At 40.0% G+C, this 17,786-nt stretch overlaps 1 protein-coding gene across 3 annotated transcripts in view; it reads right to left on the bottom strand.

Annotated features, from left to right (window-relative positions):
- Window positions 1-17,786, bottom strand: part of CDH7 (cadherin 7) — a 137,863-nt gene that overhangs the window by 63,435 nt on the left and 56,642 nt on the right. For 2 of the 3 annotated variants that reach the window (XM_061130768.1, XM_061130769.1), the window contains exons 3-4: window positions 9,419-9,713; window positions 5,303-5,422 (exon numbers count right to left, since the gene is read on the bottom strand). In XM_061130768.1, coding sequence (XP_060986751.1) covers window positions 5,303-5,422; window positions 9,419-9,713 — 415 coding nt within the window. Of the gene's footprint in view, window positions 1-5,302; window positions 5,423-9,418; window positions 9,714-17,786 lie in introns of those variants that run through there. The other variant, XM_061130770.1, reaches the window with a different exon arrangement.

Here is a 17,786-nt window from a genome sequence, read left to right on the forward strand (position 1 = left end):
GAGTAGGGAACAGCAACCCACTCCACTATTCCTGCCTGGAGAAGTCCCATGGACAGAGGAGCCTGGTGGGCTATAGTACAGGGGTCACAAAGAGTTGGACAGGACTGAAGCTACTCAGCACACAGGCGAGGTATTGTCACTGCTGTTTTAACAATCACTTGTTCTAATACACTACACTGGCCGCTGCTGCTATAACCACAGCGATACAAGTTCTCTTTAACTCCTTCGCTGAACTCTTTTGGTTATGTGCACATTGCTTACAGAGAATCTCTAAAATATCACAATCATCATCAGAAAAAGCAGTCATACACCCATTTGGTTCACTGAACACTGTCTGAGATGCAGATATTCTTCTTAGAACCATAATGATTCTATGAATATTTCATGTCTGTTCTTCAATACTTCCCTTAACTCTAAAATTTAAGACATTGAGTATTGACCTCAATAAGACTCACTGTTACCAAGCTTAACAATCTCCAAGAGTCCTGGGACTTCTCCATGTCTTCCTTACTTTTCTTCCTTTTCTTACCATTTTTCTTTCTCTTCTTCTTTCTTCCTATCGTAACTGTATTTATTTATAATATTTTTAAAATAAATTAAGCATTGACAATCTTGAATATTTGATAATGCATTTCATAAGATGATATTTAAGAGCATGTTTCACATTAAACACATAATTAATAGTGTTTCATACAGATGATAAAATACTAATGAAATTCTAAAACAATTTCCTACCCAGTTTTCATTTTTAATTTCTCAATATGTTTAAATGAGTTTGCATCCTGCACAGCTATTATAATGGAGAAAGGTCCATAGCATCTCAATTAACCAGCAAAGAAAACACAGCTGCCTTATCTTCTCATGGTTTTGCTCAGTGGTATTATATGAAAGAAAACAGAATTATCAGGGGAGAAATCTGGTAGTCAAAGTTACTCACTTATTTTTCACACTTCTAATTGTCTCTTTACAAGTGATCCTATAAATAACACTTTTCCAAAGCAAAAATCATCACTGAGTTTGCAAAGAAATGCAGGGGGCAAAGGTAATTTCCAAATACCTCAATTATTAAACATTTTTTTTTTTTACAAGAGAGAAATAACTAGGTGAGAATTGAAGTTAAATAAGAATATTCAAACATAATAGATTTCTAGTTCTATGGCTTTTGCGAGCTTTTTACTTTTGAGTCTAAGCTGTCCATATTTGGAAAATAATTCTCATAAACTGGATAGGATCTGCATTTTGGTGAATATTATATAGACACACACACTCACAGAGAAAATTGTTTATACTGTGTCCCTAAAGTGGTAAAAGCCAGTCTTGTCTAGTCATAGCCTTACAGTTCTATGAGGCTTTCATGGGAGATAATAGCATTGTTTTAATAATCAATAATTTTAAGCCACTTATGATGAAAAGAATATACCCTTCATCTCTTTAGAAAAAGAGACTGGCCCAGATTTTGGCTTTCTGAATAATAATTTCTCATTTACTTTTATATTTATAACTGATGTTCACAAAATGTATTATGTGTGAAGCAAATTTATCACTGCCATTTTTCAACAACTGGCGAGTTTTTAGTCTGGGAATAAATTTTCAGATGATTTTCTAATGTCCTACCAGCCACTAACTTTCTTTCAAGCATATTGTCATGGAATTTCCTTAAGAATTTGTATGTGTACTACATGTAACAGACAAGAGCCACTTCTGAAGCCTGCCCCAGTTTAGGGAACCAAACAATTACAGATGCATGCAGCCTACTCAGTCAAGCTCTGGGTTAGTCTCAGGAATCTAGGCAACCACGTAAGCCCGGTAACACGGGGCTGGGCTTTTCATGTTATGTGGGTTCAATATACATCAGATGTTCAGGTAAATCTCTGCCTAATAAATTTGTGGGGTATTTTTCCCTAGATTTTCTGTGTAAGACTTGTATTATTTGGTTTCTCTCCCTGTAAGTGAAGCCTATCGGTTCTGTTACTTAGTTGTGTCTGCCTCTTTGCAACCCCATGGACTGCGGCACGCCAGGCTTCCCTGTCCATCACCAACTCCTGGAGCTTGTCAAACTCATGGAAGCATCTAATAGAACCATAAAAAGACGGAGAAGAGCCAACAGTAGTGAAGATGGAAGGTTCTGGAACATCAAAGGATTTCAGAGCTGGCATCACATGAAGCAGAAAGGACTGAGGAAAGGACTGCCGTAAGCTGTGAGCGGACATCCTCAGAAAGCCCTCACAGCGGGGAGGCTCCTCCACACCACGAGCCAGGACACAGGACAGAACACCCATGAGGGGCGGAAGGAGCGCTGAGTTACGACTGTGAAAGTGAAAGTCGCTTAGTCCTGTCCGACTCTTTTTGCAACAGCAGGGACTATACAGTCCATGGAATTCTCCAGGTCACAATACTGGAGTGGGTAGCCTTTCCCTTCTCCAGGGGATCTTCCCAACCCAGGGATCGAACTCAGGTCTCCCACATTGCAGGCGGATTCTTTACCAGCTGAGCCACACGGAAGCCTAAGAATACCCGAGTGGGTAGCCTGTCCCTTCTCCAGGGGATCTTCCTGACCCTGGAATCGAACTGGGGTCTCCTGCATTGCAGGCGGATTCCTTACCAACTGGGCTATCACGGAAGCACACTGTTATGACTGTAGTACTTACCTAAAACTAGGACAGAACAAGGACGCAGGCAATGCATGATGCAGGCAGCATGTAGTCACACCTCCAAGTTTAACAAAGAAATCCTAAATGATATTTGATATTTAACTCTCCACCCATTTTCCAAGGCCTACAGCTTTGGTGTTCTGTGCAGTTCCACTGGCCCTGTGTTTGGATTCTGCTCTGCTGATGGCACTGGAAATCTTACTAATGTTAGAACAGGAAGCCTGCAGTTTCATTTCAAATAGCACATCGTGTAGCCAATCCTGTCACATTGAACAATGTGACCCATTTGCTTGCAGGTTTTAGAGTAGATAAACATACTAGAATAATCCTTAATCTCCCAGTAAATTGGGGGCCATTATGAAGACAGGTGATGGGAAGCTGAATGGTCCTTTTAAGGTTACATCATCTTGTTCCAAGGTCCATTCTCTTTGCTTGTTGAACTGTCAACATTGTTTTTTGCAGCTATTCACATTCTTGTTTTGTGGACAGAAAAATTAAGGTAGAAAACACACTTACCCTCTGGTCATCTGGCCTGTAAGTAGAGCTACAGAAGAAATACATGCTCAGAAATTTTACTCAGGCTAAATTAATGATATGTGATTAATAAAAAGTAATGGATATTATTAATATTACTAATATTCCTTTTTTAAAAAAGAAATTAAAAGTTAAACTTTCAGAGATACATTTAATAGTGATTTCCTAGGCCTATTTTACATAATATTGATCCGGCATATTTTCAGCATTTTTCATGTCAAAAGTTTTACATGCTTCTCAAAAACGCTGATATCGAAAGATGTGGAAAAGAATGCTATTTCTCACAAAGATAAGGATCATACATCAACTCAGGAAGACTACCTCAAACTCTACGTGGCTCTTTGTATATGTAATTCATGAAAAATTTCCATTCATTTTTGTCAGAAAAACAGAATTTTGGGGGAAAAAAATGCATTCTCTATAGTCCTCTAATATCTCTGCACTGGTGACTAGAGAAACAGAAGTCCCAATGACTACCATGACTAGAGCATTAAAAACTCTAACAAAACAAAACTAAACAAAAAGCTCATCTCCTCTAATACACGATCCTTGAGACTGAAAGTTAAAATGAAGTTTGAAGTTCTAATCATGTGATGTCAGGATACAGACTACTGTCCAGTTGCCCACAGTGGAGGTTTTACCTACACAGGGCCTATGGGACACCTATTATCTTACACAAAGCTAAAATCACAAGCCAGTCACTAGTAGCAGCAAAATATTTAGCCCTTGGGATTAGTACAAGCTAGTTTTGGACCAGTTATATAACGCGAGAGGTGTATAATTTGTGAGCAAATTGTCAGAGACTTGTCAATGTCTTTCTAGGCTTCAGAGTAGATATATAAGGGAACAGGTGGGTGTCTGAATTGAGGTTCTCAGATCTATCATTAAATCAGCCACGAGCACAACTTTACATTCACAGGATTCAGATCATAAAGCAGAGACTTTCATTTACTTCCCCTTCAATACTTGCTCAATCAGAAGTATTACTCCTCTGTCAGACTCTTCAGGCAGCTTCCAAACTTCATCACAACACTGGTATAAAACACGCAATGCGGCCTCTGTGGACATTCTAATGAACGATGAACTGGCCTTGAATCTGTCTGTTTTTGTACATTATAGCTGTCATTCTCAAAACATATTTAAAATATGTACTCCCCACACAGTGATTTGAGAATGAATGAATACTGCCATTTTTTATAATATGGAAAACAGGGTGGTGAATGGCATTAAAATATGAATATTTTAGGATCATAAGTATTTTAGGATCATAAGTATCATCAGTGATTCAAGATCATAAACTTGGATATTTGAGGAGGCATTCTTCTCCATGATAAAGACAAAATTACTAAAATACAGAGAAATTTTGGATTTTTTCAGTGGTGAATAAAAGCAAGGGCTCACACCCACCCATGCTGCCCTGTACCAATAGCCAGAGAAGCGTAATAGATAAAATATTATTTTATAACAAAGAAAACAGTGCTCCAAATTATAGCCTTACTGAATGTAAACCATTTCATCTTCAAAGCGAAACAGAACATCTAGCCAAACAACCGCATTTTCTATCCAGGCAGTTTTGCAACCCATATTTTTTTCCTTCTAAAATGAAAAAAAGTCATTTAATTTAGTTTTTGATTTAGCAGATCATCATCCTAATTGTTATGTTTCAACTAATTTCCCTGAGAAAGCCAGCCTCTGGAAGGAGAAGCTGTAACACTATATATTCTACTGCATGGCAGGGAGATTTTGCTGAAGATTTAAAATTCTACTGTGTGTAATTCCTATGTGAGTTAATTAAAGAAAACAAATCGAAACATTGCAGAGGTAAATATTCAACGTTTTCTTATCAAGTCAAGAGACAGCAGCTGAAAAACTTTTCAATATCTAATATTTTGCTTAATTTTGATAGAAATTTTGATAATGTAGTAAAATATTTTTAAAAGGTGTTGATGGCTCTATAAATAACATGCTGTTTATTACCATGGTACACATTTTGAAAAATGCACAACAAAAATAGAGTGTCATCAGTTTCAACTACATTGAACCAAAATAACTATTATTAATTCTATGCCAAGAAAGAAATAATGACTTTACAAGGAGAGTCGCGTGTCAATTTTTACCTGTTTTGGGCTCCACTGAGAAGTATGGCTGACCCTGAAGGATGCTGTAGACCACTCGAGCGCTGTTGCCATATGTAGGATCGTCAGCATCCGTCGCTGTCACCTGTACCACTGAGGTCCCTACATGACAATCCAAAAACCAATGAATTAAAAACTCCCAAATGCAATAAAACAAGAAAAATCACCAAACTCTAAACATGCTACATTAGTGTAAAGATATAAAGATGCTTTCCAGTGTTCATTTTTCTTTTTCTCAGGTATGTGAAAAATGGATACATTTTTCTGTCTAAGACAAACTCCAAAAGATGATAAATGATAATTCCTCAGAAATACTTAAGGGACACGAAAAGATGTTGGTTAAAAAAAATAGGACTGACAATGCCAAGTTAGACAGGGATATATTCTCAGAATTGGGTGGGACTCGACTTTTAGGCATCTCATCCATCAAGGTCTAGTAGCAAGTTTTTTATCAACAGCAATCTCTAAGTCTCAATCACAGTCTAAAAAAGCAGCATGACAGATCCTAGCACCTTGACCCTCAAATCATGGGGCAACCCAACTGCTATAGCGACAGAAACGGAAACCTCAGTAACGGAGTGAGTTCATAAAAAATATTGGATTGGTACATTTAACTGGTATTTAACTGGTATTTAACTCTCTCTCTCAGTAGTTTTTTTCATTTGTTTTCACTAATTGACTTATAACAAAAGCATGAAGTGAACACTGAAACCAAACCCTCCCAAAGGAGAAAAAGCATGATAACTTGAAAAATCACAACATTGGTTGCTTTTCTACGTTTTGTATGATAGAATGTCATATTGCTTCTTCCTTTTACTATGCATTTCCTTATTCCAGATAGAAAGCATCTAGTGTGATCTGTTGTTTTTTATCTCCACTTGGAATCTCATCTTAAAATATTAGCTACCCACATTTGCTTAGCTTAAATATGTAAGCACAGGCTATTTTAACATTTATGTCCTAGTTAATGGGCATGGGACAACTCCCTTTTTTATGTATTCTTTCAAGGCTCAAGTTGCTTTCTAACAAATTCTTGAAAACACAGCATTTTTCATCTAACATCTGTTTTAGATCTATTCCTATGTAGATCTTCCTTTCGAAATTCCTTAAATAAGTCATTAAATGCTGATCTTACTACAAATCTATTCTCTTTTCCACATTATTATTTCCCTAACTGATTTCATTTCCTTTCAAATTGGGTAAAAATTGTGAGAGTTATTTTTTAAATTCTGAAGTTTTATCTTTTTTATTTGGTAGACTTAGGAGATTGTGCCATGTGGCTGCTTGGCAGGACCACATGGTGAATGATGTATATTTTAAAATCTTTTTAACAACTAGATTTTGACTATCTTAAAACGTTAGGATCAATGAATGATATTCTCAATTTCCTCTATAATTCACCATCTTTACAGCAATATTTACTCTGGTGATATGTTTAAGTACCCACTTCCTACTTCACTGGAAAACATCTTGCAACAAAATAATGAAACCTATACCTCAGTAAATTTTGTTGTATATATTATTTTTCTGAAGTGTTCATTAAATAATTTACTACACACACATCCAGTCACACAGACACACACACCCATTCTTGTGCTTATCTATGCCTTTCTGGCAACAAATAAGCAATCCTAGTGGACTATGAGGGTCTCAAATCTTATTATTTGTTAGTATACAATGAACGACAACAACAAAATAGCCCTGAATAATAAACACAGAAGCCTTGTGTTGCATATACCACACTATTTAGTGGCTACTATAACTATTTAGTTACAAGTAAACACTTTGATAAACAGAATCATGATAAATCCATAGGATATGTTGTATATAAACATTTCCTGTGCTTAGCTCAAGTTTGGATATTTAATCCAGTGAACTCTCTCAGTGTCAAATAAATTCTGAAGACATTTGAAAATCATTTTCTAAAAAGTCCTGAGCCTGCTGGAATCGATCAAATAGCTAAAATAACTTACACATGTGTATAATAGTCATATTGTTTGATATCAGAGTGGTACCAGTGGAACTAAAATTACAGTGCATTATTCAACCGCTAGAACAAAAAGCTCCCATTAAGCCAATCTGCACCGCTATCTTCTACTTAGGAAAGGAAAGCCTTATCAAGCCCACCAAAAATGCCCAGGAGAATTGCAGCATTGAACTGAATTGCTTACACACACCTCAAAACCTGTTTCTCTAAACATTACTACTTCCTTCGGGGAGGACAATGTGCCTGCTCTTTTCTCTAAAACCTCCCAAGTCTTGTTATTGTTGTTGTCATCATAGCTGTTGTTGTTTCTGTCATTAAATGAGAGCAGCAGGAAGCATTCTGAAGGTGTGGGTGGTATTGAGAGGCTGTGAATAAGCCTGTTTGGTCAAAGAATGTTTACACAGAAGATAATTATAGGCAGCTGCTGCCACTGTGGTTCAGAACTTTTCCTGACCGCAAGCACCCTTGGTTCATTTTCAGTTTGTATTTCTTTAGCAGCCAGAGTCACAGTCCCAAAATAATGTTCCCTCTCCCATCTGATAGGAACAGAAATTCAGGGTCACTAAATTGTGATTTCCCTAAAGGGCACCATGTAACACACATCTCTGCAATTCCAGTTCCCTGCATAGCGGATATACAGATGAAAAGCTGGAATGAATGCAATGACCTTTATTTCAAGTAAAACAAATCACAATCAATCAATAAAACAAATCACAGTCAGTCAAGTATTATATCACATTGGTAAAATTATCAGGGTTTCCCAGGTGACGCAGTGGTTAAGAATCTGCCAGCCAACGCAAGAGAAACAAGAGACACAGGTTCAATCCCTGGGTCAGGAAGATACCTTCGAGTAGGAAATGGCAACCCACGCCAGCATTCTTGACTGAGAAATCCCATGGACAGAAGAAGAACCTGGGCTACAATCCCTGGGGTCTCAAAGAGTCAGACATGACTGAGCACATATACACAAAACTTTCAAGTTAAAGACCTGAGTTGAAATAGGTGTAAAAATACAAGCTCCATTATTATTTTAAATAAACTTCCTCCTTCAATACCATAAACAATAGGAAATAAAATATATAAATCAATAGCCTCATAATTTTTTTTTTATTATCTTGTAAGATCATCCATATCTAAGTTACATACTGGCTGAAAACTATTCCAAAGGTACCTAAACAACTGGAATTTAAAAGAGAATTTAATAGTATTTGAAATACAGTATATACTAAAGGTAATCTACTTTCTATTTTTCCAGTCATGGAGCAATGATCAGAAGCCCTTTTGGTAAAACGGCCTTCATTATTCTTTCATATATCTAACAGTGAGTATCACTTTACCATCATTATAAACAGTATACATTTGAGTATAAATTCTCATGCATCTAAATTCCTGGAGAAATTACAACAAGATTAGTGGTGGCAGGTGGATGGACATTTATGGGCTGAAGCACACTTTATAAGAAAAAGACCAAATGTTAGCCTGGCTCCACTGGTAGTCTACCTGATAACCTGGCCCTAGAGATATGCTTAGAATAGCGAATTATTACCCTAACATGGGGAGAAAGATAACCAAATCATCACAAGGATGTGTCTGGAATTTTTTTTTTTTTTTTGGTTTGATACTAAGTTTATTTGGAAGGTTTCTTTGTTTTTTTTTTTTAAACCTCTTAAGCATAATTTTAACTTTTTTTTGAGGGGGAGGGGGGTTGGCAAGCTGTCCCACACAGCCTGTGGGATCTTAGTTCCCCTCCAAGGATCGAACCCAGGGTCTGGGCAGTGAAAGCACTGAATTCTAACCACTGGTCTGCTGGGGGATTCCTTCATTTTTAAATTTTTAAATATTAAATTGAAAAGGGACGGTAAGACCTAGGTAATTTCTTGAAGACATTGAGCAGTGTAAAAGAATTTCTGAATTTTCGTACAAATAAAATAATGCGTCAAAAAGTAGAATTTAGACACCGGCTACTAACACATCTCAAACATTCCCTCACTCAAGATAGTAATTTCTATACAAATATTAATGTGATTCTTTTTCTGGTACTTATGATGATTTAATTTTAAACACAAACCTCCCCAAATCAGATAGTACAAGATCAACTTGGGCTTACTCACCCACAGGTGACATTTCGGGAACCCCTGCCGTGTACGGGCCGTCCAGGAACTTGGGTTCGTTGTCGTTGATGTCCTGAATCTTGATGACGAACTCGGACTCGGGTTCCACGGGCTTGTTGGTGAGCCGGTCCAACGCCTGGGCTCGAAGCGTGTAGTAGGCTTGCTCCTCGCGATCCAGTCTCTTGGTAGCATGAATATCCCCAGTGTTCTCATCAATAATGAAAATGGAACTTGCCCCTTCGCCTGACAAGATGTATTTGATGGAACCATCTCCTTTATCAACATCAGAGTGAAGCTGGTGAAAAATTCATGTGAGATGAGATTAACTTACAAGAGAGTCAGCGATATGGAGATACGTAAAAATAATTCTTATGTCAGGCAGCAGCACACGAGATTTTATTGTTCCTGGAAAGATAAGCGGACCTGTATCGTGCACAGTGGAAAAGGCCATTTAGAATGTGTCAGCTTGCACTTGTGAGCAAAACAATTGCATTTCTTCCGGTACCCAGCCTCACCTCCAAAGGAATTTTATATTATTCCCAAAGTTAGAAACTCGCTATCTGTCCTCACCAGTTTTAGCCATCTTCTCTGACCAGAGCAGCTATTCAGTAAACATGTACAATTGGTCGATTCAATCATACCCAAGCAAAGGGACTTGTTCGAGCACATTAGTAAGTTTAGATCTAATATATTAAATAAAATGCTTAGAAATCATCACATCCTTTTCAGGTACCCTTCCCTCACACCCCCACAACTTCTCATGCTTATTAAGTACGGATGGCTGTCCAGTCACTAAATGGGTCTCCAAATCCTGTTCTATGTTTTAAAATTTGAAGCTGGAAAAAAAAAAAAAATTACACTGCTCTCTGAAGTAGGAATTTTAAATCAATATGTGCTTGAGACTTCAACTAAAACCTTTCTTGAAATACCAAGCACTGCATTAGATTTGCATGATTAACCCCGGCTCCGGCTGCAGGGGCAGCCCCTCCTGATTTGCATTTCATATCTGGAGCTGTCCCTTCTGTGTATGTCAGAACATTATGTCGAACAGAGGAACCTGAGGAAACTCGGAAATAATTACATCTTTCCCTGAACTTCATAACCTGAGAAATGCAGCACGCACTCTGGAATTTCAACAATCTTTCATCCTCAGGAGCCGCTGTGATTCTGGCCTGCAATTAATACAAAGGCAAAAACCCAATTTACCAAATAGCAAGGCTGCCCTGCGGAACTATGCTGGCACTCTTTAAAAGACAAGGTGCATGGGGCTTCCCAGGTGGCTCAGTGGTAAAGAATCCCCTGCCATCACAAGAAAAAGACAAAGTGCAACAAATATAGGATATGGGAAACTATTTAGGTAAGTGGGTACCCAGTCCATGTCCATCTTTAGCTGTTGAGGATACTGCGTTTGTACCAAGAATTTCTCTAAGTGATCCTTCCATTTCACTGTAACAGCTGTGTTTATACTCGGTTTCGGAATACTTAAGTACCTGATTCATCCTTTAGTTTCTGTAGTTTTCAGCCAGGACAAAATGATATAAAAAAATTAATTTCTGGCACAAGTTTTAATTTAGCTTTGTTCAGGGAGGCATTAGCGAGTAAATCACTCCGCAGCAAGATTATCCAGCATATGGAGAAGATGTGTTCTTGAAATATAATCAATTATTTAATTTTCTTAAGTCATTCTCAGGGTGTCTATTATGTACATATGCAATAGCTTATATGAGGCAAGTGAAAAGTCCCTAAAGTTTGACTTATTGAGCACTCCGTGTTCCAGGAACTACTGTTAATATTCTCTACAGAGTAACCCATCCCGTGCTCACACTGAATGCCTTCATTATCCTTTTAATGAAACTGAGGCAGAGAACAGCCTGAGGTCACGTGGCCAACACTGCAGCTGCATCCCTGCAGGTGGCGCTAGTGGTAAAGAAGCTGCCAATGCAGGAGGCGTGAGAGATGCGGGTTCGATCCCAGGTCCGGAAGATCCCCCGGAGGAGGGCATGGTAACCCACTCCAGTATTCTTGTCTGGAGCATCCCATGGACAGAGGAGCCTGGCGGGCTACAGTCCATGGGGTTGCAAAGAGCCAGACATGACTGATGGGGCTCAGCACGCAGCACGCACAGGAGTCTGAAAACGTCAGGCTGGCGGAAAGCCTGTCCTCCACGCCTGCACTGGGATCCTGCCTCTGGGGCACGGGCTGTGTCCTGTGAGGGGGGGACATTAAAAGCCACTACAAAGGGGAACTCGGGGCAGAATAAAGCAACCCACCAGATCGCCCACCCCCCACCCAGATTTTAAAGAAGGTCAATGCTTCCAGGGGTTTTCAGCCACACACTTCACAACATTCCAGAAGGCACCTTTCTGACATCACAGAACAGCAGGAGACTCCACCACACTCAACAGGAAGAACTGAGTCCAGAGACAAAAGAAGATAACAGGGGAGAATAAAGCCGGAGCTCGCCTGGTGGCTCAGTGGTGAAGAATCCGTCTGTCAAGGCAGGAGACGCAGGTTCAATCCCTGGGTCGGGAAGATCCCCTGGAGAAGCGAATGGCTGCCCACTCGAGTATTCTTGCCTGGAGAATCCCATGGACAGAGGAGCCTGGCGGGCTACAGGCCATGGGGTCGCAAAGAGTCAGACACGACTGAAGTGACCAAGCAGGAGCGCGAAGCAGAGTCCCCCACTGCATGCACCTCTCACAGCCCCTCTCTCAGCCCCCCCTTGCTCATCTGTTCCTCTCTGGGTCAGCAGAGGGTCTCTACACTATTGCTGATGGTAGTGTGAAATATTAGAAAGAGCTTCTGACCATAGAAATACATAAGTAATACCCAGGCTGCATCTTTAATCAAAGGTATGGGCTCCCATTCACGGGACCAGCCCTTGCGATTCATTTAACTAATTCCTATCAACTGATGGCTGCCTTCACAGTGTGGTGATCCGATGTTCCCGGGGTGTTCAGCTAAGGGAGGATGCCTTCCTCTCCATAAAGGAAACACATGAAATCCTGACTGACCTTCAGCCTGAGCTCTGACACCGTATTTGACATTATTCAATATCATTAGTTGTTCTCCATTACTGAGAGTGAAAGAGCCGAAAGGTAAAAAACGGTTCATATTGCTTGTTTTCCCAGTCATTCAAGGATCAGCATTCTTCTCTTCCACCTCTAACTGCCACCACCATCACCAACCCATCCCACACACACACACACAAACACGCACATGTGCGCACACACATCTATTGCCGGAGCCCTGAAATCTACCACCCTCCCCATCACTGACATTTTCCTCCTAGCTGGGACCATCGCTAGGCTCGTAACCACTGCCAAAATTCACAAGCATAAAAACGCATGAGTCTAACCTGGTGTCCTTGTGGGGTTAGCAGAAGCATCTGCGGTTGAGAGTAAAGGATCAACTAGGAAATATTAAGATGGAGATGAAAGTATCAATGATTCACACACTAAATCTGTGAGGCTTCGCCCACTATACTAACCTTAATAGGTGAAGTGAAACCGATACTGTTAGGAAAAACTACTACCCTTCTGTGCTGAAGAAGCATGCTCAGCAAAGAAAAATGCTGAGAAACTACGGAAAGGCAATCTGAGTTAAGATGTGTGTCGTTGCAGTCCCCCCACCCCCTCCACACACACACAAACACGGCTGCACAGTCTCTGTAAATGATTATTACAGCCTAGAGGAGGACTCTCCACAGTGAAAACCTCTGGCCAGGAAGAAATTTCTATGGTCCCAAAATGGTAAGTGAACAAATTAGCAATAAATGAAAAACACAATAAAAAACAAAGATTTTTACTCTACTTGGAGCAGAGTAAAACTCATGATGTTCTGCCTATTTCATTTGCCAATATCCCCATAAACATCTTTGGATTCATCTAAACAATAACAAAATCTTGATTCATCACCAGAAAACACTCATTTTTACTGTCTGTGTCTCTAAATCTTTTTCAAAGTATTTGTTGTGGCTCCAAAAGTAAATATTTACATTTTTCTTTTTTTTTTTTGGCAAACGAGCACACACAGTGAGGAGCACACATCTCTTAGCTGAGTCCAGCTTACTATAAGGCGAACAAATAAGCAGGGAGGTGATCCAAGTATCATGCAAATCCAGTGTCCCTGGGTCACCTCTGTCTTTGGTAACAATGTAAGAAACGCGAAACTGTTGGATTCCATCATAATCTACCCAGGCCAGGATGCAAAGCACACCTCACACGTGCCTGAAGTATAATCTGTTTAATAATCTTGCCTGGAGAATCCCAGGGACGGCGGAGCCTGGTGGGCTGCCGTCGGTGGGGTCACAGAGTCGGACACGACTGAAGTGACTTAGCAGCAGCAGCAGCAATGAGGAGAAGATGCGACGAACGGAGACAGGAACACTGACATAGATACACTGCCATGTATAAAACAGAGAGCTAGTGGGAGGCTGCTGTCTAGCAGAGGAAGCTCAGCTCAGAGCTCTGTGATGACCTGGAGTGGTGGGAGCGGGGCTCACGAGGGAGGGATATATGTGTACATGGAGCTGACTCACACTGGACAGCAGAAACCGTTGTAAAGCGATTATTCTCCAGTTAGAAAACAATAATAATCATCCACTATGACTCTATCATCCCCCACTCAATGGAATTACGCACTCATCACCTCTAATGCATCAACCCTTTCCTCAGTCTTTCTGAACAATAATCCCAACGTGGAATCTTAAAATCTTCCCCTTGGGCTATAACAAAACTCCCCAGCTACTATTCACTTTGAATAGCTCACCATCATCTATGCGGTTACACTGCATGTCAGCAATGATCTTCCTAAAACTATATTGAAGTATAGCATAGGGTATGTCACACCCTTCATCAAATATATCTAATTGCTTCCCATGGTCTCTGGGTTTAGCCCCAGATCTTAAGCACAGGGCTCCACGTGGCCACGGGCCAGCCCCCCGGGTCTCCTTCCTATACCCCAGAGGGCTCTCTATGCCCCAGGCATCCAGGACCAGTGACTGCAGCTGGATCAGAGCCAGCATCTCCATCTCTTTACAGACCCGGCCTCCATCATCTCATCCAGCATCTGACACCCAGCTCCACACAATGTAAGCTCCCTTTTACTGAAACCTTAACAATCCTATTCATCCCCACCCCCAAGACATGTTGTTTGCATTTCTCTGACAAAATGCCTTTAATTCTGCTTTCTACTGAAAATCTGGTTTAGTTGTTTTCCTACCCTAAGAGCTGGGTCCTCTTTATCACCATATTCCACATACTTAACAGACTATTGTAGTAAATTTTGTAAATTTATAATTCACTTTGGGAAACAATAGTGCTTGTTTTATTTAATTTCTATCCTTTTAAGCTTTAATAGCATTAAGTAGGAAGAAAAGAAACTAAACAAAAAACATCCTGTATCTCTGGTTTGTTCTCCCTAATCCTCTGAAACCAGGGAGAGGGAATTCAGACACCTTGTTTTCTGTGCCCAGGGTAATACTTGCACATTGATACCTTTGTGTTCCCCAAGAGACAGAGTCCTGCAGGGACAGGCATGCTTTCTTATTCTTGCTTCCCTAAGTCTTATACAGTACTCCACACAGACACAGACACAGGGGCTTAAAGAGGGTTTATAGACCACTGGATGTTCTCAGAAGGCAGAATACCATGTTCTTGATTAAAGAATCTGCTTGCAATGCGGGAGACCCAGGTTTGATCACTGGGTCGGAAAGATCCCCTGAAGAAAGGAATGGCAACCCACTCCAGTATTCTTGCCTAGAGAATTCCAGGGACAGAAGAGCCTGGTGGGCTCCATGGGGTTGCAAAGAGTCGAACACCACTGAGCAACTAACACTACATTTTCAATTTAAGATTATAAAGAACAACAACAACAACAGATCAATGCACTGCATTCTGACATTTTTCCTGCATTTATTTAATCAACTAGGACCTGATATAAACTACCTGATCTATCACTGTGATCCATCTGAAAATGGAAAATATTCCTCAATCTACTGAGGTAAAAAAATCAATTCAATTTACTGACCCACTTTTCTTCCCTCTATGAACATGTTCCACTCTGCTTGTTTTCTGACCTGACTGTTGATCTTGTCTTTACTCTCCTGGTTCCCCTCCTCTATAAATACCTGCACTTGAACTTCACTGAACAACTGTGACAACTACTTGATACGACGAAGAAGGGTACGATTAATAAATTACTATAATGTCAGGACTGCACTTATTAATGTTTTGCTTTTGAAAACATTACTTTATCACAGAAAAAGACCACTATAGTCATAAGATGAAACAGAATGTTTATCATGAAAGATAACGCTTATCACGAAAGTTTTGACACTAAAAATATAAAGCTAAAAAAGAAAGCCTCTGTGATCCTCACTGACTAAATACGATGATGGAAATAATTAATGTTATATTTAATTTTTCTGTAATGAATATTTGAATAGAAAAAATGAAAAATGTATATTATAGAAATAAAAGTTAATGCTGCTACATTTGTGTACAAAAAATGGAGTAATGAAAAAAAAAATGGAGTAATGATGGCTGAACACAAAATATGCATATGTTCCTTTGAACAGCATGTTAATCCATCAGAGAATGATTTATATATTGAACATTAGGCAAAAGATTTCTAAGGTAAGTTTTCTACTGCTGATTTACTTATTATAGATTTTTTTTTTAAGTTTAAAACTGTGTTACAGATTGTTAGAACTCATGCAGTTTACTTTTGCTAAACTTTCACAAGGTTAAAATAAGAAAGTATGGAGGGCAGATTTAAACAATAATTGGCAAGGGAAAAACTGTTTGAATATACACATTACATGCAAGTTTTCTTTTCTCATTATGCTTTTAAATAGATATTTTCCACATATCACTGGATACCATGTAATTATCAAGCTGCTGAAGAAATATTACAGATGAAAACAAGTTTAAGAGTCATTTTTTTTCTGGTTGAAATATTCCTAATTTATAATTATCATTGTGCTCCAGGGTAATGGAACACAATTTTCTTGTGAAGCATCTTTGAGGAAGATGCGTGCTTTAAGAAATATAGGTATTAATTACCATGTGCGTGCATGCTAACTCGCCTCATTTGTGTCCGACTCTTTGCAACGCTATGGACTATAGTCCGCCAGACTCCTCTGTCCCTGGGATTCTTCAGGCAAGAATACTGAAGTGGGTTGTCATTTCCTTCTCCAGGCAATCTTCCCAACCCAGGGATCGAACCCATGGCTCTTATGTCTACTACATTGGCTGGTTGGGTTCTTCACCACTAGTGCCACCTGGGAAGCCCTTCATTACTACACATAAAGGGCTTCCGTGAGCGCTTAGTTGATTAAAGAATCCACCTGCAATGCAGGAGACCCAGGTTCAATTCCTGGGTGGGGAAGATCTGCTGGAGAAGAGATAGGCTACCCACTCCAGTATTCTTGGGCTTCCCTTGTGGCTCAGTTGGCAAAGAATCCGCTTGCAATGTGGGAGACCTGAGTTCAATCCCTGGGTTGGGAAGATCGCCTGGAAAAGGGAAAGGCTCCCCACTTCAGTATTCTGGCCTGGAGAATTCCATGGACTGTATAGTCCATGGGGTCACAGAGAGTTGGACACAACTGAGTGACCTTCACACACACACTCACAAAGTAATAAAGGAAAAGAATATGATACAGAGTACTTAACGAAAGATTAAAATTCCCTAGAACATCTCTTTAAAAAAAAGACAACAAAAAACAGTGTATTTTAAAAAGGAAGGACTACTGTGATTATTTTTATCCTCAGGAAAAGTTCACCCTAATGCAGTGGCAACAGACATTCATTCTGGGTCTCAGTCCATACTAAGCAGCAGAGTGGTATCAACAGCCAGGTCCATGCGAAGGAACCAGAGGTTTGTCTACTGAATCTCTACTCCGCTCCGTATCTTGCTGCCTTCAGTTCAGTTCAGTCACTTATTCTTGTCCGACTCTTTGCAACCCCATGAACCACAGCATGCCAGGCCTCCCTGTTCATCACCAACTCCCGGAGTTTATTCAAACTCACGTCCATCGAATTGGTGATGCCATCCAGCCATCTCATCCTCTGTTGCCCCCGTCTCCTCCTGCCCCCAATCCCTCCCAGCATCAGGGTCTTTTCCAATGAGTCAACTCTTCGCATCAGGTGGCCAAAGTATTGGAGTTTCAGCTTCAGCGTCAGTCCTTCCAATGAACACCCAGGACTGATCTCCTTTAGGATGGACTGGTTGGGTCTCCTTGCAGTCCAAGGGACTCTCAAGAGTCTTCTCCAACACCGCAGTTCAAAGGCATCAATTCTTCGGCGCTCAGCTTTCTTTACAGTCCAACTTTCACATCCATACATGACTACTGGAAAAACCATAG

The sequence above is a fragment of the Dama dama genome, chromosome 27 (genome assembly GCF_033118175.1).
Source record: "Dama dama isolate Ldn47 chromosome 27, ASM3311817v1, whole genome shotgun sequence".
NCBI classification, from domain to species: domain Eukaryota; kingdom Metazoa; phylum Chordata; class Mammalia; order Artiodactyla; family Cervidae; genus Dama; species Dama dama.